The sequence below is a fragment of the Carettochelys insculpta genome, chromosome 22, assembly GCF_033958435.1.
Source record: "Carettochelys insculpta isolate YL-2023 chromosome 22, ASM3395843v1, whole genome shotgun sequence".
Classification (NCBI taxonomy): domain Eukaryota; kingdom Metazoa; phylum Chordata; order Testudines; family Carettochelyidae; genus Carettochelys; species Carettochelys insculpta.
Window position 1 is genome coordinate 10,549,879 of NC_134158.1, and position 21,195 is coordinate 10,571,073.

At 69.1% G+C, this 21,195-nt stretch overlaps 3 protein-coding genes and 1 long non-coding RNA gene across 5 annotated transcripts; 2 read left to right on the top strand and 2 right to left on the bottom strand.

Annotated features, from left to right (window-relative positions):
• Window positions 1-450: 450 nt before the first annotated feature.
• Window positions 451-2,224, top strand: APOM (apolipoprotein M). 2 transcript variants are annotated; one of them, XM_075017707.1, is made up of 7 exons: window positions 451-564; window positions 681-835; window positions 1,105-1,178; window positions 1,268-1,366; window positions 1,624-1,722; window positions 1,899-1,939; window positions 2,132-2,224. In XM_075017707.1, exons 1-6 carry the CDS (start codon window positions 451-453, stop codon window positions 1,922-1,924), a joined length of 567 nt encoding a protein of 188 aa, XP_074873808.1. In that variant the 3' UTR covers window positions 1,925-1,939; window positions 2,132-2,224. The 2 variants fall into 2 exon arrangements, with proteins under 2 accessions (XP_074873808.1, XP_074873807.1); XM_075017706.1 differs by having other exon boundaries at window positions 2,097-2,164.
• A 1,279-nt stretch (window positions 2,225-3,503) lies between these two features.
• Window positions 3,504-5,758, bottom strand: C22H6orf47 (chromosome 22 C6orf47 homolog). Its single transcript, XM_075017703.1, has 2 exons — window positions 5,611-5,758; window positions 3,504-4,977 (listed from the first exon to the last, which is right to left on the bottom strand). The coding sequence occupies exon 2, from the start codon at window positions 4,258-4,260 to the stop codon at window positions 3,655-3,657; it is 606 nt and encodes a 201-aa protein (XP_074873804.1). The 5' UTR covers window positions 4,261-4,977; window positions 5,611-5,758; the 3' UTR covers window positions 3,504-3,654.
• Window positions 5,759-7,352: 1,594 nt separating this feature from the next.
• Window positions 7,353-9,426, top strand: LOC142025175 (uncharacterized). The gene is made up of 4 exons (XR_012648599.1): window positions 7,353-7,415; window positions 8,436-8,482; window positions 9,076-9,178; window positions 9,374-9,426. It is a non-coding gene; the product is annotated as an uncharacterized LOC142025175 (long non-coding RNA).
• Window positions 9,427-13,492: 4,066 nt separating this feature from the next.
• Window positions 13,493-19,631, bottom strand: DDX39B (DExD-box helicase 39B). The gene is made up of 11 exons (XM_075017648.1): window positions 19,515-19,631; window positions 17,895-18,128; window positions 17,201-17,328; window positions 17,023-17,115; window positions 16,760-16,943; window positions 16,169-16,287; window positions 15,056-15,187; window positions 14,858-14,967; window positions 14,423-14,567; window positions 14,186-14,333; window positions 13,493-13,927 (listed from the first exon to the last, which is right to left on the bottom strand). The coding sequence occupies exons 2-11, from the start codon at window positions 18,103-18,105 to the stop codon at window positions 13,911-13,913; spliced, it is 1,287 nt and encodes a 428-aa protein (XP_074873749.1). The 5' UTR covers window positions 18,106-18,128; window positions 19,515-19,631; the 3' UTR covers window positions 13,493-13,910.
• Window positions 19,632-21,195: the final 1,564 nt, after the last annotated feature.

The window sequence follows — 21,195 nt, forward strand, 5'->3', positions numbered from 1 at the left end:
TTCCTCGCAACGTGAGGGGTCCCACACGTGTTTATGTTATTGTAGGGCCTACAAAAACCATGAGCATAGCTACCCCGCATTGTGTTATTGTAAGGTCTCCCCAGAATGCCAGCGGTCCCAGGCATGTTGCACGTTACTGTAGGGCCTACCAAAACACTGATCACGACCGCGTTTATTCGCAGACACTGCCGCCAGTTTATCATTGGAGGTTCTCACCTGAGCTGCCAGGTTTCCCGCCAGCTCCCCCACACAAAACCGTTATTGTAGGGTCTCCTGAAGGCCCCTCCCCCTCTGCCCTGTTTACTGCAGGGTCCCAGCTCAGGGCCCCCCCCCCCAGCGCTGGACTCTGTCCCTGGGCGAGTTACCGATTAACGAGGGAGGGGCAGAGGGCAGAGGTGAGCTGGCCGGAGGCCCCAGGGACTGGCCACCCAGAGCCTGCCCCCGGCAGCCATGCTCCAGCGCACCTGGTCCTACCTGCTCTACCTGTACGGGGCCCTGATCGGCGCCCTGAGCCCATGCGCCCCCCCAGAGCCCCTGCTGCTCAGCGGGCTGGACCGCCGCCAGGTAGCCAGAACCGGGGAGCCCCAGGCGGGGGATGGGCTGGGAGAGGCGGCCCCATAGATGGGGTTCCCCGGGGACAGTGGGGGGGGGGGTCTCTCCAGCACCCTCACCCCCCGCAGTTCCCCCGACAGTACCTGGGCACCTGGCACTTCATCGCAGCTGCCGCTGGCACCCCCGGCGCCCTGCAGACCTTCGCCAGCACCGACAGCGCCGTCTTCCACATGGGGCAGGGCCCCCCGCCCCAGCGACTGCCCCTCCGCGCCGCCCTGCGCCTGTGAGTAGGGCCCAGCCTGGCGCTGGCCCACCCTGGGGGGAGATCCAAAGGACCGTGCTCCCCGAGGGGGCCCCCACCAGGCAGAGCCCCCCACATTGGGCCCCACCCAATGCTGGGCAGCTGGGGGTGCTGGACATGGGGTGTGGGGCACAGGCAGGGGGTGCTGGGCTGGTCAGACAGAGCCGGGTCCCTCCCCGCCATTTGTCCAGGGCCCAGCCGCCCACTGCCCCCACCCCCCAGGTCACCCCCAAATCTCCCTCCTCACCCAGGAAATCTGGGGGCTGCCTGGACAGGTCATGGGTTTACCTGCTTCACGAGGGGAACACGCACCTGGCCACGGAAGGTAAGTTATTCCCCCGCACTGGCCCCCCAGCCCTGCCGGTGCCCCTCGCTCCCGCCCCGCAGCCCCCAGCGCTCTCTCTCCCATCGCAGGCCGGCCAGGGATGAGAACTAAGCTGTTCTCCAGCCAGTGCCCAGATGCCATCATTGTCCAGGAAAGCGACAGAGACTATCAAAGACTCCTGCTGTACTGTGAGTGGGGTCCCGGACGCTGGGGTTCCCCCCCGGCACTGGGAGGGCAGTGGGGTGCAGTGGTGAGAGCAGGGGATTTGGGGCTCTTTCCCAGCACTGGGAGGGCAGTGGATTAGGGTTCGCCCCTGCACTTTGAGGGCGGTGGGGTGCAGTGGGTAGAGCAGGGGATTGGGGTTCTCCCCCAGCACTGGGGTGCAGTGGTTAGAGCAGGGGGATCGGGGTTCTCCCCCGGCTCTGAGGTGTCTCTCCCCCCGCAGCCCGCACCCCCAACCCAGCAGAGGGGTGCATAGAGGATTTCAAGGACCGAGCCTACTGCCTGGACATGGAGGAATTGCTGCTGGTCCCTCGCCGCCAAGGTAACCCCGACTTTGTGGGGGGCAGGCAGATAACAGGTGGAGGAGGGATTGGGGGCTCAGGCAGGTGTTGGGGAGACAGGTGGATCTGGGGGCCAGGAAGAGGCCAGGGTGAGCAGGACACTGGGGGTCACTGAGGCACAACCCCCCCGAAATCTCTCCTCTCCTTGTCCCCCCAGAGACTTGCCAGCTCCAAGGCTCCTGAGCGACCTGCTGCCAGGTGAGATCTCCCCTCCCCACCCGGCCCAGGCACCCGCACCCCTGCCCTGGCTCCAGCGCCTGGCCTCAGCCCCACTGTCGGGGGGCAGACCCGGGGTTGCCCCAGCACCGGGGGCTCCAGGGCCGAGGCGACAGGCTCAGCCGCTTTTCCATCTCAGCTCTCTTTGTCTCTTTCCTTCCTCCCCTCTGCCAGCCCCCCAGCTGCGGAGCGTGTCCCTGGGCGCCGCCCCCCAGGACTGGCTGATCCTTCGCCTGAGGGAACAAAGCGCGTTAGCGCAGAGCCTGCAAATAAATCCTGAGCCTGCATGCACCACTGCATGCACCACTGTGTGCCCCAGTGCCTGGCTGAGGGGCTCCACCAGGGCTGGGGGGCCAGGGGCTGTGGGGCAGGAGTGAGGGGCACTGGCAGGGCTGGGGGGCCAGGGGCTGTGGGACGGGAGTGAGGGGCAGATCCATCCTGAAAGGAAACCTCGTCCCCCTGTACCTGTGGGATGCTCTGGTCTCCCTGGGGCAGAGCCGGCCACACGCTGCACAGGGCCTGATGCGCTGTGGGGGGCTCGGCCGGACCCCCCAGGCCCTGGCAGGAAAACCACTGCAGGCGGCTGCTCGGGGCATCTCAATGCTTCCCTTTTATTTCAGTAAAATGGGTTCGGCACTGGGCCCCACCTGGCCTGGGCCTCTGACCGCGTTCACAGACTCCCCTGGCTCAGCCAGGCCCGGCCCAGCTCCCCTGCCCACAGAACCCCTCCGGGACCCCCACGTGCTGCTCGCCCCCCGGGACTGACGGACACCCGAGGCCGAGCTTGGACAGACAACCTGGGCAGATTCGGTGCAAGCCGTACAGCTCACTTCCCCTTACAACGCTGTTCTCGATCGGACGCGTTCCAGGTGGTGGCATGCTGGAGGGGGGCTGAGGTGGTTCTGGATTGTGCCCTCCAGAGCGTGTCCTGGGCCGCCGGGGATTTCTGGAGCGGCGTACGCAGCAGAGAGGGAGAGCCTGAGGGGCTTCTAGAGCCCAGCGGGTCCATTCTCACTCGTGCAGCCGACACCCGGCTGGCTCTGGCGCCCAGCAAAGAGGGCGCGTGGGGTTGCTCTAGATTCCCATGAGGGCTTCTTCTGGAGCAGCTTTGGGAAAGGAGGGGGCCCAGGCGCCTGGTGGAGGCCCATCGCAGCCCATCGCCGAGCTGCCTTCCGGAGCGGTTCTAGATCACGCCAGCAGAGCCTCAATGGTGCCATGGCCTGTCCCGCGGTTCGGATCACGGCTGGGGCATCGCACCTGGGCTGTTCTAGATCAGGGTGGTCTCCGGGTGCCAGGTCATTCCCCACCTGAGTCGCATTCTAGAGCGGGAACCTGCTGAGATGGCCCCAGCTCGGGGCGGGGGGGGGCTCTAGACCTCCCCCTCCGCTGTCAGACTGATGCCCAGGGGTCCCAAGGAAGGGGGTTATTGCTATGGTGACACCCCAGTGCTCCCTGACACCCCACATCCCCCCACATTTCTGCTGCCCGTCCGCCGCTCCACTGCACCCCTCCCTGGCCTCTGACCCCCCCCACTACCCCTCCGACCCAATGCCGCTTCCCCACCACCGCCCTGCCGATTGGTTCCTTCCCCCTAGTGGTTCTGCGCCCGCCCCCCACGTGCCAGGGGGCGGAGTCTGGTCTGTGCACGGACAGGTGGGTGGAGCTTGTACCTGTGCACGTGGGCGGGAGCGAGGCGGTCATGCCGTCCGCTCTGGCTCCGCCCCGCCGCCGGGGTCCGTGCCCCCTGGGCTGTCCCCGCTCCCGGCCACGGCCGCGGCCGCAGCCTCCTCCTCGGCGGCCCGCAGGCTGACGCACAGCACCAGGCCCTGCAGGGCGCCGTACAGGCAGGCGAACTGCAGCAGGTACTCGTGCACCAGCCAGAGGGCCAGGTGCAGGCCGTAGGCGGCCACCAGGAAGGTGGCCAGGCCGTGCAGCCAGACCTTGAGGGGCCCCCGCAGCCCCGCCACGTCCAGCAGCAGGCGGAAGGCCGGCGAGCAGGCGCACAGCAGCGCCACCGCGCACAGGTCGAAGAGGTGCCGGGCCAAGTTGAAGCAGATCTCAAAGTGCTCCGGGACGTCGGCCGGGGGCTCCTGGGCCGGCCCCTCCCCGGGGACCCGCCACAGGCTGGGGATCAGCCCTGCGCCCGGCTCCCCCCCACCCCGTTCCAGCAGGGCCAGCAGGCGCCGGGCGCCCCACCACGATGGGGCCTCGGGGGGGTTCGCCAGCGGCTCGCCCGCCGGGCCGGCCTCGCGTCTCCGCCAGCGCAGCTGGGACAGCCAGGCCCGGGCTCTGTTCAGGGTCATGGCGGGAAAGGCAAGCGCGAGCCCAGAGCCAATCTGCGCCGGGAGGTAGTGGGGCTGCAGGGAGATGGGCTCAGACCTGGGCACGACCAGCCGGCTCCCAGCTGCTCTCCCCGCCGCCCCTCCAACGCTGCGCCCCAGAGCCAGCCGCCTCGATTGGCGCTCTCAGGGATCCCTCCCCCCGAGACGGCCAGGAACTGCCCCCATGGGATTGTCCGTCCCGTCGCCGGCTGCTGGTCCCCCGAGGTCGAAATCTCCGCGAGTGTCACTTCCTCGCTCGTGGGTGCTGGGCAGGGGGTCCTGGCCCCCGCAGGGCGGAGCCCCTCAGCCAATCCCGACGTGCGGTGTCACAGCTCGGGGCGTCCCCCGGCAGCAGCACGAGCTGAACTCCGACACATCCCTTCCACTGCCCCACACAAATCCGGGCTGATTTCAGCCCCCCGGCTTCTCTGGGTGAGTTTGGGGTCACCCCACAAACAGGGCTCCGTGTGAATGTCGCTCCCCTGGCTCAGTCACACCAAAACGCTGCTCCCCCAGACACAATCCAGCCGGCGGGGCAAAACGCCAAGCCCTGGGTTAACCCCGATCTTCGCCACTTTCCGTCCTCGGGTTCCAGGGGCCAGGACCCCCCCCGAGCTCCAGATCCCGCCACAGATGCCGCAGTGGAGTGGTCCCGTCTCACGCCCCCGGGGCCAGGACACCCCAAGATCTACGTCCTCCCTGAAACAGACAAACACTTGTCAGGAAGACGAAGACATCCCCTTTGTGATAGCTCCCCTCTCCTCCCAGCTGGGATGGGAGCCCCCGAACACTGACCCCTGGGAACAGCCAGTGTCCCAGAGCAGCTCGCAGCGGGGGGGCGCCCTGAGATTATTGCCCTGTCTGTGAACTGTAAAATCCTTCTGCACTTTGGATTTCTGGGCTCAGGACCTCCAGGCGTCACCCCCTCTGCACCTACACCCCAAAATCCAGGGAGCCTCGCCAGCCTGGGGCACCCTGTGTAACAGGGTCCCCAGTTCAGTCCCCTGAAATGGCCAACTCTCTTTCAGGGGGTCCCCAAGCCTGGCCCCTTCTCCTGCCCCGCTGCCACCGGGCACCACTCCCCGAAACCTGGGCCAGGTGAGTGCCCCCAGAGGGCCAGGGGGGTACCCCAAAAAGTGCAGCGCACCCTGAAACGCCAGCTCGTCCATCCGCCCGCGGAGAGGAGCTCGCGGGGGTCCCCCATGCCACCAGCGCACCCCAAAACAGCCCAGGGAACCCCAACAGCAAACCGCCCAGTCCCCCCCGTGTTCTTTCGCACGCGCCCCCCGCCACACTGTGGCCCCCCAAAAGCTCTGCCCCCCAAACGCTCACCCCGTCCAGCTCTGCCTGGCTGCGCTCCCCGGGAGGCGGCTGCTCCGTGCGGCCCGCGGGGGGCTGGGTGCGGGCACCCCTGCGTGCGGAGAGCCGGGAGCGTGGCACGGCCCGAGACGGGAAAAATCCCGCAGCTGGGTCGGCTTTCAGGAAAGACGGGATCGGAGGCTGGGACCGCCCGGCGGGGAGGGGCCTCGGCGGGGCGGGGCTGCGGCCCGGACGCCTGGGTTCTCTCCCCCGCGCTGGGAGGGGGGAGGGGGTTAGAGGGAGCCAGGGCTCCTGGGCTCTCCCGGTGCTGGGAGGGCAGTGGGGGCTGGTGGTTAGAGCAGGGGGCGGGAGCCAGGACTCCTGGGTTCTCCCGGCGCTGGGAGGGCAGTGGGGGCTGGTGGTTAGAGCAGGGGGTGGGAGCCAGGACTCCTGGGTTCTCCCGGCGCTGGGAGGGCAGTGGGGGCTGGTGGTTAGAGCAGGGGCCGGGAGCCAGGACTCCTGGGTTCTCCCGGCGCTGGGAGGGCAGTGGGGGCTGGTGGTTAGGGCAGGGGGTGGGAGCCAGGACTCCTGGGTTCTCCCCGGCGCTGGGAGGGCAGTGGGGGCTGGTGGTCGGAGCGGGGGCTGGGAGCCAGGACTCCTGGGTTCTCCCGGCGCTGGGAGGGCAGTGGGGGCTGGTGGTTAGAGCAGGGGCTGGGAGCCAGGACTCCTGGGTTCTCCCCGGCGCTGGGAGGGCAGTGGGGGCTGGTGGTTAGGGCAGGGGGTGGGAGCCAGGACTCCTGGGTTCTCCCCAGCTATGGGAGGGCAGTGGGGGCTGGTGGTTAGGGCAGGGGGTGGGAGCCAGGACTCCTGGGTTCTCCCGGCGCTGGGAGGGCAGTGGGGGCTGGTGGTTAGAGCAGGGGCTGGGAGCCAGGACTCCTGGGTTCTCCCCGGCGCTGGGAGGGCAGTGGGGGCTGGTGGTTAGGGCAGGGGGTGGGAGCCAGGACTCCTGGGTTCTCCCCAGCTATGGGAGGGCAGTGGGGGCTGGTGGTTAGGGCAGGGGGTGGGAGCCAGGACTCCTGGGTTCTCCCCAGCGCTGGGCCAGACTTTTCTACAACAACAGATGTGCGGCAAGTCTGAGACGCTGAGGTTCTGTGCCAGGTTCTGTGCCCACAACAAAAATGGTGGAGGCGGGTGAGGCTGTGCCGTTAGGTATAAGGGAGAGAAGCGCCCCCTGTGACCACATCCAACATGGCCACCTCGCTGGCTTCACCCAATAGACGTCCACAGATATGGCCCTAAAGAAAGATGGCGGAATGACCCCTCCCCACCCCCACCCCCACCCCGGGGGGAGGTCTCTGCAGCCCACCTTAAAGATGGCGGTGCCCTATGACTTCGGTCTCATTTTTGAAGAGGTGCCCTTAGCAAGCATGGCGCCCGCGCACTTCAATACGCGTGCGCAATAATGGGACCGCCCCTCCCCGCGTAGGTCCATGTTGGCTTAGGGCAGAGGGGGCCTGGCTGCAACGTCAACCCTCCTGCCGACATCTTTGTTGTGGGCGTCCCAGGCTGCTGCCCCCCAGGCCTGTCGTGGCCGCAGCGCCCCGCCGCCCCCCCCTTGCCACCCAGCAGGCGTCTCGCTCCTCCCGCCCTGTGTTTGCGGCCGCGTCGCAGGGCGGGGGGACGCCGCTCGGATCAGGCACCGATCAGGGCAGGCCCAGTCCACAGGACCCCTATAAAAGGAGCTGCCGCTGCCACATGCGTGTCTGTTCGCGCCGGGCGCCGCCATGTAATTTGGGTACCCGGACGCCTGGGTCCCTCCCGGCGGCGCGCGTGGAGCGGTGAGTCCCCTCCCCCGATGCTGCGCACTCCCGATCTGCAGCCCCCGGGGGGGAGCCCGATCCCGGGGGGCTCTGATGTCACGTGGAAGGGCCGAGGGTGGCCCGGACGCCTGGGTTCCCGGGGGGGGCAGGAGCCGCCGGACGCCTGGGTTCCCGGGGCGGAGGGGGGGGGGGCAGGAGCCGGACGCCTGGGTTCCCGGGGGGGGGGGGGGGGGCAGGAGCCGCCGGACGCCTGGGTTCCCGGGGCGGGGGGGGGGGGGCAGGGGCCGGACGCCTGGGTTCCCGGGGCGGAGGGGGGGGGGGCAGGAGCCGGACGCCTGGGTTCCCGGGGCGGGGGGGGGGGGGGGCAGGAGCCGCCGGACGCCTGGGTTCCCGGGGCGGGGGGGGGGGGGGGCAGGAGCCGCCGGACGCCTGGGTTCCCGGGGCGGGGGGGGGGGCAGGGGCCGGACGCCTGGGTTCCCGGGGCGGGGGGGGGGGCAGGGGCCGGACGCCTGGGTTCCGGGGGGGGGGGGCAGGGGCCGGACGCCTGGGTTCCCGGAGCGGGGGGGGGGCAGGGGCCGGACGCCTGGGTTCCCGGGGCGGAGGGGGGGGGGCAGGGGCCGGACGCCTGGGTTCCCGGGGGGGCAGGGGCCGGACGCCTGGGTTCCCGGAGCGGGGGGGGGGGGCAGGGGCCGGACGCCTGGGTTCCCGGGGCGGAGGGGGGGGGCAGGGGCCGGACGCCTGGGTTCCCGGGGGGGCAGGGGCCGGACGCCTGGGTTCCCGGAGCGGGGGGGGGGGGGCAGGAGCCGCCGGACGCCTGGGTTCCCGGAGCGGGGGGGGGGGGGGCAGGGGCCGGACGCCTGGGTTCTCTGAGAAAGTGCAGCCCCCCCCGCACCCCCGGGCTGCCGCCGTGATGAGTTTGCAGACTAGAGTCTCTGAGCCCCGTGATGAGCCTCGCAGCGCCCTGAGCGGCCGCCCCACAGCCGGGGCGGGGCCGGACTCCTGGGTCCCACCCGGCGGTAAGGTCCGTGTTCCTTGCAGGCGGCCACGTGCGGAGGCGGCGCTGAGGCCCCTGCGGCGGCGGCTGGGTAAGTCCTGGGCCCGTCCCCGTCCCCCCCCCCCCCCCATGTCCGCCGTGGGGCGGCTGGGTGAGTCCCCGTCCGGCCCCCCCCTTCCCCGGCGGGGCGGCTGCAAGGATGAGTTTGCAGACTAGAGTCTCTGAGAACTGTGACGAGCCTCGCAGCGCCCTGAGCGGCCGCCCCCCGCTTTCCGGACCCCGCCCCGTAGCCCCCCGCCCCCCCCTGCAGCCCGGCCAGCGCGTGACCCTCTGACCGCCCCGGCACCACCGAGGGAGGTGGGGGGAGCCCCGGCGGGCCGGGCTCCGTCCCGCCCTAGTCCCGCGGCCAGTGAGCCCGGGCGTGTGCCGGGCGCGGTTCCCCCTGCGGCGAGGGAGGCCCTGGCTGCCCTTCTCCCCGCACCTGCCCCACTAAGTCCTGGGACCTCCTGGTCAGCCCCCCGGCCGTGGCCATTTACAGCACCAGGGAGGGACGGCGGGCGGGGGCCGCCTGTGCCCCGTCTGCTCTCCGGGCCCCCTCGCCGCCTTGGAGGCTGCTGTGCTCGGAGCTCCTCCGGCTCCCCCGCTTCGAACCTCTGACCTCCCCCCTCGGCTCTTTCCTTTCAGTGGCCCCATCTTAGCGGAGCCCCCTCCCTCGGTTCTCCAGTAGGAGCCCTGCGCCGGCCCCCCCAGGTGAGGCCAGTGCTGGGGCCCGGCTCCGGCGTGGCAGGTAAGGGGCCGGGCTGGGCTGGGTGGGGCCGCCCCGGGCGGGGAGCAGGGGGTGACGATTTGTTCCTCGACAGGAGTTCCCGGCCCCAGGCTGGAGTCACATGAAATAACCCCCCCTTATCTGACCCTGCTCCCCCTGGGGGGGGTGGGGGGGAGCGGAGCCAGGCCCCTCCTCACTCCCTGTCTGCCTTGGTAGGTGCTGGACACCCACCTGCTCATGGAGCTTCCTGCAGCGCAGGTGAGTTGAGGTGGGGGGGGGGGCGGGCGGCTGCTGTGATGAATTTGCCTGACTAGAGTCTCTGAGTCCTGCGCTGAGTGGCAGCCCCCCCGTCTCCCTGCGCTGAGCGGCTGGTTTTACCGGGTATTGAGCCTCCCAGCGCCCCCATCACAGCCCCCCCGTCTCCCCGCCCTGCGCTGAGCGGCTGGTTTTACCGGGTATTGAGCCTCTCAGCGCCCCCATCACAACCCCCCGTCTCCCCGCCCTGCGCTGAGCGGCTGGTTTTACCCAGTATTGAGCCTCCCAGCGCCCCCATCACAGCCCCCCGTCTCCCCGCCCTGCACTGAGCGGCTGGTTTTACCGGGTATTGAGCCTCCCAGCGCCCCCATCACAGCCCCGTCTCCCCGCCCTGCACTGAGCGGCTGGTTTTACCGGGTATTGAGCCTCCCAGCGCCCCCAGGGCAGCCCCCCGTCTCCCCGCCCTGCACTGAGCGGCTGGTTTTACCGGGTATTGAGCCTCCCAGCGCCCCCATCACAGCCCCGTCTCCCCGCCCTGCGCTGAGCGGCTGGTTTTACCCGGTATTGAGCCTCCCAGCGCCCCCATCACAGCCCCGTCTCCCCGCCCTGCGCTGAGCGGCTGGTTTTACCGGGTGTTGAGCCTCCCAGCGCCCCCATCACAGCCCCGTCTCCCCGCCCTGCACTGAGCGGCTGGTTTTACCGGGTATTGAGCCTCCCAGCGCCCCCATCACAGCCCCGTCTCCCTGCCCTGCACTGAGCGGCTGGTTTTACCGGGTGTTGAGCCTCCCAGCGCCCCCATCACAGCCCCGTCTCCCTGCCCTGCACTGAGCGGCTGGTTTTACCGGGTGTTGAGCCTCCCAGCGCCCCCAGGGCAGCCCCCCGTCTCCCCGCCCTGCGCTGAGCGGCTGGTTTTACCGGGTATTGAGCCTCCCAGCGCCCCCATCACAGCCCCCCGTCTCCCCGCCCTGCGCTGAGCGGCTGGTTTTACCGGGTATTGAGCCTCCCAGCGCCCCCATCACAGCCCCCCGTCTCCCCGCCCTGCGCTGAGCGGCTGGTTTTACCGGGTATTGAGCCTCCCAGCGCCCCCATCGCAGCCCCGTCTCCCCGCCCTGCGCTGAGCGGCTGGTTTTACCGGGTATTGAGCCTCCCAGCGCCCCCATCACAGCCCCCCCGTCTCCCCGCCCTGCACTGAGCGGCTGGTTTTACCGGGTATTGAGCCTCCCAGCGCCCCCATCACAGCCCCGTCTCCCCGCCCTGCACTGAGCGGCTGGTTTTACCGGGTGTTGAGCCTCCCAGCGCCCCCAGGGCAGCCCCCCGTCTCCCCGCCCTGCACTGAGCGGCTGGTTTTACCGGGTATTGAGCCTCCCAGTGCCCCCATCACAGCCCCGTCTCCCTGCCCTGCACTGAGCGGCTGGTTTTACCGGGTGTTGAGCCTCCCAGCGCCCCCAGGGCAGCCCCCCGTCTCCCCGCCCTGCGCTGAGCGGCTGGTTTTACCGGGTATTGAGCCTCCCAGCGCCCCCATCACAGCCCCCCGTCTCCCCGCCCTGCGCTGAGCGGCTGGCTTTACCGGGTATTGAGCCTCCCAGTGCCCCCATCACAGCCCCGTCTCCCCGCCCTGCACTGAGCGGCTGGTTTTACCGGGTATTGAGCCTCCCAGCGCCCCCATCACAGCCCTGTCTCCCTGCCCTGCACTGAGCGGCTGGTTTTACTGGGTATTGAGCCTCCCAGCGCCCCCATCACAGCCCCCCCGTCTCCCCGCCCTGCGCTGAGCGGCTGGTTTTACTGGGTATTGAGCCTCCCAGCGCCCCCATCACAGCCCCCCCGTCTCCCCGCCCTGCGCTGAGCGGCTGGTTTTACCGGGTATTGAGCCTCCCAGTGCCCCCATCACAGCCCCGTCTCCCCGCCCTGCGCTGAGCAGCTGGTTTTAGCGGCTGTTGAGCCCCCCAAGGGCAGCCCCCCGTCTCTGCACCCTGCACTGAGTGGCTGGTTTTACCGGGTACTGAGCCTCCCAGTGCCCCCATCACAGCCCCGTCTCCCCGCCCTGCACTGAGCAGCTGGTTTTTCCGGGTATTGAGCCTCCCAGCACCCCCAGGGCAGCCCCCCGTCTCCCCGCCCTGCACTGAGCGGCTGGTTTTACCGGGTATTGAGCCTCCCAGCGCCCCCATCACAGCCCCGTCTCCCCGCCCTGCGCTGAGCGGCTGGTTTTACCCGGTATTGAGCCTCCCAGCGCCCCCATCACAGCCCCGTCTCCCCGCCCTGCGCTGAGCGGCTGGTTTTACCGGGTGTTGAGCCTCCCAGCGCCCCCATCACAGCCCCGTCTCCCCGCCCTGCACTGAGCGGCTGGTTTTACCGGGTATTGAGCCTCCCAGCGCCCCCATCACAGCCCCGTCTCCCTGCCCTGCACTGAGCGGCTGGTTTTACCGGGTGTTGAGCCTCCCAGCGCCCCCAGGGCAGCCCCCCGTCTCCCCGCCCTGCGCTGAGCGGCTGGTTTTACCGGGTATTGAGCCTCCCAGCGCCCCCATCACAGCCCCCCGTCTCCCCGCCCTGCGCTGAGCGGCTGGTTTTACCGGGTATTGAGCCTCCCAGCGCCCCCATCACAGCCCCCCTGTCTCCCCGCCCTGCGCTGAGCGGCTGGTTTTACCGGGTATTGAGCCTCCCAGCGCCCCCATCACAGCCCCCCTGTCTCCCCGCCCTGCACTGAGCGGCTGGTTTTACCGGGTATTGAGCCTCCCAGCGCCCCCATCACAGCCCCGTCTCCCCGCCCTGCACTGAGCGGCTGGTTTTACCGGGTGTTGAGCCTCCCAGCGCCCCCAGGGCAGCCCCCCGTCTCCCTGCCCTGCACTGAGCGGCTGGTTTTACCGGGTATTGAGCCTCCCAGCGCCCCCATCACAGCCCCGTCTCCCCGCCCTGCGCTGAGCGGCTGGTTTTACCCGGTATTGAGCCTCCCAGCGCCCCCATCACAGCCCCGTCTCCCCACCCTGCGCTGAGCGGCTGGTTTTACCGGGTATTGAGCCTCCCAGCGCCCCCATCACAGCCCCGTCTCCCTGCCCTGCACTGAGCGGCTGGTTTTACCGGGTGTTGAGCCTCCCAGCGCCCCCAGGGCAGCCCCCCGTCTCCCCGCCCTGCGCTGAGCGGCTGGTTTTACCGGGTATTGAGCCTCCCAGCGCCCCCATCACAGCCCCCCGTCTCCCCGCCCTGCACTGAGCGGCTGGTTTTACCAGCTGTTGAGCCTCACAGCGCCCCCATGGCAGCCCCATCTCCCTGCCCTGTGCTGAGCGGCTGGTTTTACCAGCTGTTGAGCCTCCTGGTGCCCCCCAGGGCAGCCCTGTCTCCCTGCCCTGCATGGCTGGTTTTATGGGCTGTCCCCAGCACCTGGGGGCTCGCAGCTGTGGCAGTGCTGGACCTGCAGTGGAGCATTTCAATAAACAATTGTGCACCAGGCTGAGCTGTTGTCAGTCCCAGTTGGGCTTGCGGGGTGGTGGTGGTGTCTGGCTGTTCCCAGTTGCAGGCACAGTGGATGTCTGCACCTGGCCTGGGTGGTTGGGCCCTGGGTTCTCACTAAATGCCCCCCCCCCCCCCACTGGGGCTGGGCTGCCTCATGCTGCTTGGGGGACCCCAGGGCTGGGGGGAAGTGCTGTTACCAAGGGACCCCAGTGCTGGTCTCTGTTCTGAGGGCTACTGAAACTTCACCCCCTAGTGCTGGGGGGAGTTGGGTCCTCCTGCAAAGGGGGGGGGGAATGGGACATGCTGCTGGCTAGGCCCTGCAGCAAGAACAGGTGTTGGGGGAGGGGGTTGTACTGACACTTCCTGTGCCCAGGGTCTCCCCTCAGCCTGCAGGCCAAGTTTGCTCACACAGGTGCCTGTTCCACCATCCACTGGCAGGGGAGGGAATGGGGCATCCCACCTGCCACATGAGCAGCTACATGCCCTCCCCCTAGTGCTGGGCAGGGGCACAGCAAAGGCCCTGCTCCACCCACACCCGAGATGCAACCCCAGGCCCATTCCTGGGGCTGCCCTGGAGGGCAACACCCCCCCCCCCCCCCCCCCCCAGTCCCAATGACAGACAGACATTGACACGTTTTTCCCAGATTTTCTCTTTTTTCTATAAAAACAAAAAATGGAGTGGGGGGGGGGGGCAGCCCAGCCTGGGCACAGGGCTGGCTAGTGTTGAACAGGCAGGGGAGGAGGGCACCACAGCAGTGATGTGCCCTCAGGTAATGCCCAGGGTGGAGAGATCTGGGAGCAGCGGTGCTGCTGGGCTGAGTTTGGCAGTCACAGATGCTGGTGTGAGCGGTGGGATCATTCCATTGTGGGCTGCAACAGGGTCTCCCCCACAGTAGGGCAGGGCCCACCGAGCGCTGTGGCTCCCTGGCCAGGCTGTCTTCTCTGCCTCCTTCCTCAGCAGCTCTCAGGGTCACGTAGAAATAAAACGGGAAGGAAGGGGTTAAAACCACCCAACCGACGACAACACAGGACGAGGAGGGGCGAGGGCGCCCCCTTATCGGGTCTGTTCAACTGTGGGAGGGAGAGAGGTGGTTAACAGCTGACCTCCAGCGGTGCTTGCACTGGGGGAGCACAGGAGGTGGGCGGCAGAGATCCCCAGGCGGGGTCACACGCACAGCCCCACCCCCTCACACATCAACCGCAGCCAGCAGGTTTTAAGTGTTCGCGGTGCAGCTGTCGGGCCTGCCCCACAGGCAGCGCCCCACCCCGAGCCGCTCATGAGCAGGGAGCCCGGCTCAGCCCCTCCCCGCAGGCGGCGCCCCCACTCACTGTAGGAAGAGATGTCGATCTCGTCGGGCAGCTCGCTGATGTTCACCTCGAAGCGATCCTGCACGTCGTTCAGGATCTTGGCGTCGTTCTCGTCCGACACGAAGGTGATGGCCAGGCCCTTGGTGCCGAAGCGCCCAGCGCGTGCCACCTGTGGGGGTGGGGGGATGTCAGAGGTGCACCGCCCCCCGAGCTGGACAAAGAACCAGGGGTCGGGGGGGGGACGCAGGCCCAGCTCACCCGGTGCAGGTAGGTGTCGGAGTCCTCGGGCATGTCGTAATTGAAGGCGATGTTCACGCGCTCAATGTCCATCCCCCGCCCAAAGAGGTTGGTGGCCACCAGGATGCGGCGCTGGAAATCCTTGAACTGCTGGTAGCGGGACAGCCTGGAGGCAGGAGCACTTCGGTCACTGCCTGGGCTGAACCCCCAGTGCCCCACACCCCCCCGGGGGCCTAGGGTTCACACCTCTACCAGCTGGGGAGTCCTTACGCCCCTTGCGAAACTATTAGCTACAGCTGAGGCCGGAGAGCAGCAGGGCTCGTGTTTGCCTGTGAAAAGGGGGCCCCTACAGGCAGTTCACTGGGGCCAGCCAGGTTCCCCTGGGCACCGCCATGGTGACCGCGAGTGGCACAGGTAACACCCTGGACCGAGCGCCCCCTTTCCCGGCCCGCTCACCTCTCCTCCTGGGGCATGCCCCGGTGGATGGCGATGGCCGGGAAGTTCTGCTCCACCAGCAGCTGGGCCAGCGCAATGCACCGCTGCACCGACTTCACAAAGATCACCACCTGCAGGGAGCGGGCTGTGAGGGGAGGGGTGGGGTGGGGGCGGCCCGGCCTGGCCTGGCCCGGACACCCCAGCGCCCCCAGGCCCCACCTGGTTGAACTCCAGCACGTCGAGCAGGTCGAAGAGCTTCCGGTTCTTCTCGTTGTCCTTCAGCTTGACGTAGTACTGCTGCAGGCCGTGCAGCGTCAGCTTGGTCTCGTCATCCACGAAGATCTCCATGGGCTGGGGGGGGGCAGAGCAGGGTGAACCCCGCCGCCGCGCCGGGGAGACCCTGCCCCCAGCCCTCCTGCGCCCAGGCAGCGAGGGAGGAGACGTGGGGCTGCCCCCACGTGCACACAGCGGTGTCCTCAGAATCCCTGCCCCCGATGTCCCATAGCCCTCCCCGCCCTGGTTGCGAGTGCCAGGGAACACTGCAACCCTCAGCCCCACAAGCCCCAGCCTGCTCCACCCCGGCTGGGGCAGCACCTCCCCACCAGCAGTGCCAGAGAGCTGACTAGCCCCTGCTGGGGGGCAAATCTCCCCACCCTGCCAGCACCCAGAGCATGCTGGGAAATTGACAGCAAGGAAGGGCTAGAGGCCACACAGCCACCTGCTAGCTCTGGGGCTGGGCAAGGTTTCCCAGCATGCACCAGGCGCCCAGCCATGCAGCAGGCAAACCAGCTCTCAGCTCCCAGCATGCACTGGGCTGCCAGGGCAAACCCAGAGCCTGGGACAGACCCCTGCCCTTGGCCCAGCGCCCAGCAAGGGTGTCGGATTAACCCCTCGCCGCCTCCACCCCCTCGCAGCAGCGGGAGAGGGACGATCTCCCGGTTCCCCCCGCCCGCCCCCGAGTCCGGTTCGGAAAAAGGATAAGCCGGTCCTGGCGCCGCCGCATCTCCAGGAGCCGCCGCCACGCCACCTCCGCTCTCTGCGCCGCTCTTCGGGGTCCGGAGCGCCGGGGCTGGGGGGGTCTCTGGTGTAGGGTGCAGTAGGCCGGAGCACTCACTTGCCTGGGTGTAAGGGGCCAGCTGTTCCGGAGCGGAGCCGCGGTGCCGGGCAGGATGGGGGGCGGGGGGAGGAGGGGGCGCCCTGCGTTGCGTGCGGGGGGTGCCGAGGCTAGCGTAACCCGCATGATCTTCCGGAGCCGGGGGGGCCTGTGCTAGGGGCCGGTCCTGGCGCTGGGAGGGCGCCGGGGGCAAGGGAGAAGGTAGAAGGGGTAATTACGTCTTGCATGAATTTGCGGCACACGGGGCGGATTTCCTTGCTCAGAGTGGCGCTAAACATCATGACCTGCTTTTCGTGCGGGGTCATGCGGAAGATCTCCTGGACGTCCCGGCGCATATCTGGGGGCACAGGGAGGCGGGGTCAGTGATGGGGTGAGCCGGGCAGTGGGGACCCCCCCACTCTAAACCCCTGCCCCCAACGCCCAGCTGCATGGGGCGGGGTCAGCAACGGGGTGAGCCGGGCAGCAGGGACCCCCCGCTCTAAACCCCTGCCCCCAACGCCCAGCTGCGTGGGGCGGGGTCAGCAATGGGGTGAGCCGGGCAGCAGGGACCCCCCACTCTAAACCCCTGCCCCCAACGCCCAGCTGCATGGGGCAGGGACCCCCCACTCTAAACCCCTGCCCCCAACGCCCAGCTGCATGGGGCGGGGTCAGCAACGGGGTGAGCCAGGCGGCAGGGACCCCCCACCAAAATCTGCCCCCAGCCGTGCAGGGAAGGGCCAGGCCAGGCCGGCTCTCCAGGCGCCCCGGGCTGTGCGGCCGTCTGAGCACGCAGGGCCCCAGCACCCCCAGGCGGCGGCCCCGCCCCTCACCGAGCTGCTCCAGCATCTTGTCGCACTCGTCCAGGATGAAGTGCTTGATGTGTTTGAGGTTGAGGCTCTTGTTGCGCGCCAGGGCCAGGATGCGCCCCGGGGTCCCCACCACGATGTGGGGGCAATTCTTCTTCAGCACCTCCTCGTCCTTCTTGATCGACAGGCCCCCGAAGAACACCGCCACCTGGGGGGAGCAGGGTGAGCCCTCCGTCGGCTGCCCCACAACTCCCCCCCGCGCCCCACAGCTCCCCCCACCCCCTCACCTTCACGCTGGGCATGTACTTGGAGAAGCGCTCGTACTCCTTGCTGATCTGGAACGCCAGCTCCCGTGTGTGACACATCACCAGCACCGACACCTGCGGGGGGGAGCTGTGAGTGCCGGCCCCAGGCGACGTCCGCACCCACCACCGCCCCCGCCCAGCGCCGAGCCGTCTCCCCCACCTGGCCGGTGACGGGCTCCAGCTGCTGCAGCGTGGCCAGCACGAAGACGGCCGTCTTGCCCATGCCCGACTTGGCCTGGCACAGCACGTCCATGCCCAGGATGGCCTGCGGGATGCACTCGTGCTGCACTGCACGGGGGAGGGGAGCGTGGTCAGACAGGGTCACACCCCCGACCCCTCCAGCACCAGGGAGAACCCAGGAGTCCTGGCTCCCAGCCCCTCTGCTCCAACCCACCCAACCCCTCCCAGAGCTGGGGAGAGAACCCAGGAGTCCTGGCTCCCAGCCCCTGCTCTAACCACCAGCCCCACTGCCCTCCCAGCGCCAGGAGAACCCAGGAGTCCTGGCTCCCAGCCCCTGCTCTAACCACCAGCCCCACTGCCCTCCCAGCGCCAGGAGAACCCAGGAGTCCTGGCTCCAGCCCCTGCTCTAACCACCAGCCCCACTGCCCTCCCAGCGCCAGGAGAACCCAGGAGTCCTGGCTCCCAGCCCCTGCTCTAACCACCAGCCCCCACTGCCCTCCCAGCGCCAGGAGAACCCAGGAGTCCTGGCTCCCGCCCCCTGCTCTAACCACCAGCCCCACTGCCCTCCCAGTGCCAGGAGAACCCAGGAGTCCTGGCTCCCGCCCCTGCTCTAACCACCAGCCCCACTGCCCCCCAGCGCCGGGAGAACCCAGGCGTCCTGACATGGGGCACACCTTCCGAGGGGTGCTCAAAGCCGCAGTCCACGATGGCGCGGAGGAGCTCCGGTTTGAGCAGGAAGTCCCGGAAGCCGGAGCTGTGGATGGAGACGTAGGAGCCCTTGACGTCCTTCTTGGGGGGCACGTCCACCCCATCGCCAGCCGCCTGGTTCTCCACCTCATCGTCCTCGTAATCCAGCAGCTCGTTATCCACGTCGTTCTCCGCCATGGCGGCGCCGGGGGCCTGAGAGACTGGGGGGGCAGCCGGGTCAGCCCTCCACTCCCTGTGCCCACTGCTGGCCAGCCCCTGCCGGGGACGGGCACCCCCCACCGCTCCCTGTGCCCACCTCTGGCCAGCCCCCGCCGGGGACGGGCACCCTCCACAGCCGGCCAGCCCCTGCCTAGGACAGGCACCGCCCACCACTGGCCAGCCCCTGCCAGGCACAGGCACCGCCCACCACTCCCTATGCCCACCCCTGGGGACGGGCACCCCCCACCACTCGGGAGCCCAGGAGCTGGTGGGTGTCAGGTGAAGCTGAGGAGCCCAGGCCTAGTCCCCTAAAGCTGCCAGCAAATGATGGGGTGCAGCCGTACTCGGAAACGCGCAGCTGAGGGGAGTCCCCTGCACAACAAGCCGCCCGGGGGCAGCAGGAGCAGCCCCAGCTCCTCCAGCCGCCTTTGCAACCTAGACCGCATCAGACCCCAGCTCCAGCCTGCAATGCTGGGGGGCAGCCGGGCCCCCCATCAGCCCCCACAGCACTCCTGGGGTCTCTGCTCAGCTCTGTGAGAGAAGCGGGGTTGGGGGTGACCTGCTCTTAGCCAGAGACCTTGCAGATGGGGGCACCCTAATGTCTGACCTCTCCCCAGCCCCCCACATCCCTCCCCACCCGCTGTCCAAACCCAGCCACAGCCGGGGGCCACACCCCTAACCGTGCCCCCCAGGACGCCAAGGCCCAGCCCCCCACGTCCCGCCCAGAGTCTGAGACTAGAACTGCAGAGCTGCGCATCCCACGAGGCCCCCTTTCGCAGTGGGGCAGCGTCCCAGGCAGCAATGGGGAGGGGGGCTCCCACGGGGCTCCCCACTGCCCCCCCCCGGCACACTTCCCCAGCTAGGCGCTCACCAGCCTTACCACGGGAATGCGGCGGATGTTCCCCTGTCCCCCCGACCCCACTGCACCCCCACGTCCGCTTCCCCCCCTGCCCTGCGCTCCCCGGTAACGGCGTACGGGGGGGCTGGCTTAGGCGCCCTACATGGTATTTATTTGCTCCGTGGCCGCACTAATACGACCCGGGGGGGCTGGGCGGGCGCCCCCCCTCCCCGCCGCGCAGGGGCCCCGGAGCGGGGGGGGGCTGGCGGGGGCCGATGTCGGCGGATGCCACAGCGGGGCAGCGGGGGATGGAAGGGACCAGGGCCGGCGCCATCTTGGATTCCTGGCCACATAGACGCACAATGGGGAACCCGTCCATCCCCCCCAGGAGCCCTTCCGGGCGGACTGCCGGGGGCCGGGGGCGGGCCGCGCCGCCGAGAGCGGGCCCGGCGGGGAGGGAATCGCCCGGAGAACGGGTATCGGGCAGGCCGGGGGGCGGATGGCCCCGCGCGGCGCCGATGCGCGACCGATTCTGGGCCAGGCCGCTTACCTCCTTCAGGGGGGAGGGGCGCCCGAGTCTCCTCCGAGCGGCGGCCGCGGCAAGAACTGAGCGGAGCCTCCACTTCCGGGACGCGGGCGCGCGCGGGAAGGACCCCGCGCCGAAGACGGATGGAGCTACCCAACCCAGCGCCTGATTGGAAAAATCCCACACACGAAACACCCGGGCAGCACTTTTTCTCCGACGGGGACGGACCCGGGAGCACCGGGTGCGCGGCCGCTCCGCGCCAGGGGCTCGGGTGAGTCATGATTTGGGTCAGGCGGCTGAGCAGGTCACCCCGCCCTGCCTCCGGGCTGGCACTGGACTGAGTTTCCCACGGGGTCCTGCAGGCAGGGGCGGGGCTGGGAGTGGTTTGGTTCAGGCTTCGCAGGGCCTCGTAGGCCTTGTCCCGGGCTCGCGTCACTGTGCCACGCCCCCATGATGTCACACCCTCTGCCTACTCTGTCATGTCACTTCAACCCACGCCCTCGTGATGTCACAGCCCTCGCGTCACTCCCTATGACGTCATGCTCATGCTCTCTGGCGTTGGCCACCTGATGTCATATTACCCCACGATCCCGCCTCTCCCTGTGGCTGTCCCTGAGGCCTGGTCCCATCTGGCCCACCCCACAATGCCCGCTGCCCTCCACTGAGGGCAACCCTACGTCCCCTTGTGCCCGGCCGGTCCCCCTTTCCCGCTCTGTCCCAACGGGCGTGTCCCTGGGGGTGGGTGCCGCCCTGGCCTCTGCGCTGCCTCGGGCTGAGCCCCCTTTCCCTGTGCCGCACTGCAGAGCAGCTGGGGAGGGCTGCCTCGAGGCACCCACTTCACGGCCCCGGGGGTCGCCCGCCACACGCCGCGGGACAGCTGCGTCGACAGGGGCAGAGCCCGACGAACGCACCGCCGGAGACTCTCACCCGTCCTTTCTGGTGGCCGCTGCAGGAGGGCCCTGTGGCTCGCCTTGCCGTGGGCTGGAGGGGACCCCTGGGGAGTCGGGCACTGGGTTCCCCTTAGCGCTGAGCTGTGCGGGGAGGTGACGGCAGCAGCAGGCAACAGGAGTGTCCGCGGAGCTGCTGGTGTGGAGGCGGCTGAGCAGTGCCCTTGGGGGTCATGGTGCAGGGCCCCCGGTCGTGGGCCGGCTGCAGCCCACTCTGTGAGTGACTCCCCGGAATTGCCCATCTCAGCAGCGCCACAGGATCCCTCGCAGCTCACAGGCTGTTTGCTCCCGGCCGTTACCCCACACTGCAGCCCAGCCCGAAGCCAGACCCCCGCATACCATTCCCGGGTTCTGTTGTCTGCACACCTGACCTGCAGCTGAGGAAAGGGGGCCCTGGTGTAATCAGCCCCTGCCCCACCCCAGAGCCAGCCGCACGTCAGCACCGGGCGAGGGTCCCTGTGTGACAGCCCCTGCCCTGCCCCAGAGCAAGCCCCACATCAGCGCCAGGTGAGGGATCCCTGTGTGACAGCCCCCACCCCGCCGCAGAGCTAGGCCCCTGTTAGCACTGGGCGAGGGGTCCCTGTGTAACAGCCCCACCCCGCCCCAGAGCCAGCTCCCATCAGCACCGGGCGAGAGGTCCTTGTGCAACCAGCCCCCACCCCAGAGCCAGCCCCCCGTCAGCACCGGGTGAGGGGTCCCTGTGTAACAGCCCCCCCCAGAGTCAGCACCAGGCAAAGGGTTGCTGTATAATCAGCCCC

Bases quoted from the DNA above. Each gene is read 5' to 3' on its own strand.
- APOM (XM_075017707.1), top strand. From the start codon at position 451: ATGCTCCAGCGCACCTGGTCCTACCTGCTCTACCTGTACGGGGCCCTG. The intron at 1,179-1,267 runs GTAAGTTATTCC...CTCCCATCGCAG, and splicing joins CACGCACCTGGCCACGGAAG to GCCGGCCAGGGATGAGAACT. The intron at 1,367-1,623 runs GTGAGTGGGGTC...CTCCCCCCGCAG, and splicing joins TCAAAGACTCCTGCTGTACT to CCCGCACCCCCAACCCAGCA.
- C22H6orf47 (XM_075017703.1), bottom strand. From the start codon at position 4,260: ATGACCCTGAACAGAGCCCGGGCCTGGCTGTCCCAGCTGCGCTGGCGG.
- DDX39B (XM_075017648.1), bottom strand. From the start codon at position 18,105: ATGGCGGAGAACGACGTGGATAACGAGCTGCTGGATTACGAGGACGAT. The intron at 15,188-16,168 runs GTAATTACCCCT...GCCCCCCCCCAG, and splicing joins GCCGCAAATTCATGCAAGAC to CCCATGGAGATCTTCGTGGA. The intron at 14,968-15,055 runs GTGGGGCCTGGG...CGCTCCCTGCAG, and splicing joins ACGTGCTGGAGTTCAACCAG to GTGGTGATCTTTGTGAAGTC.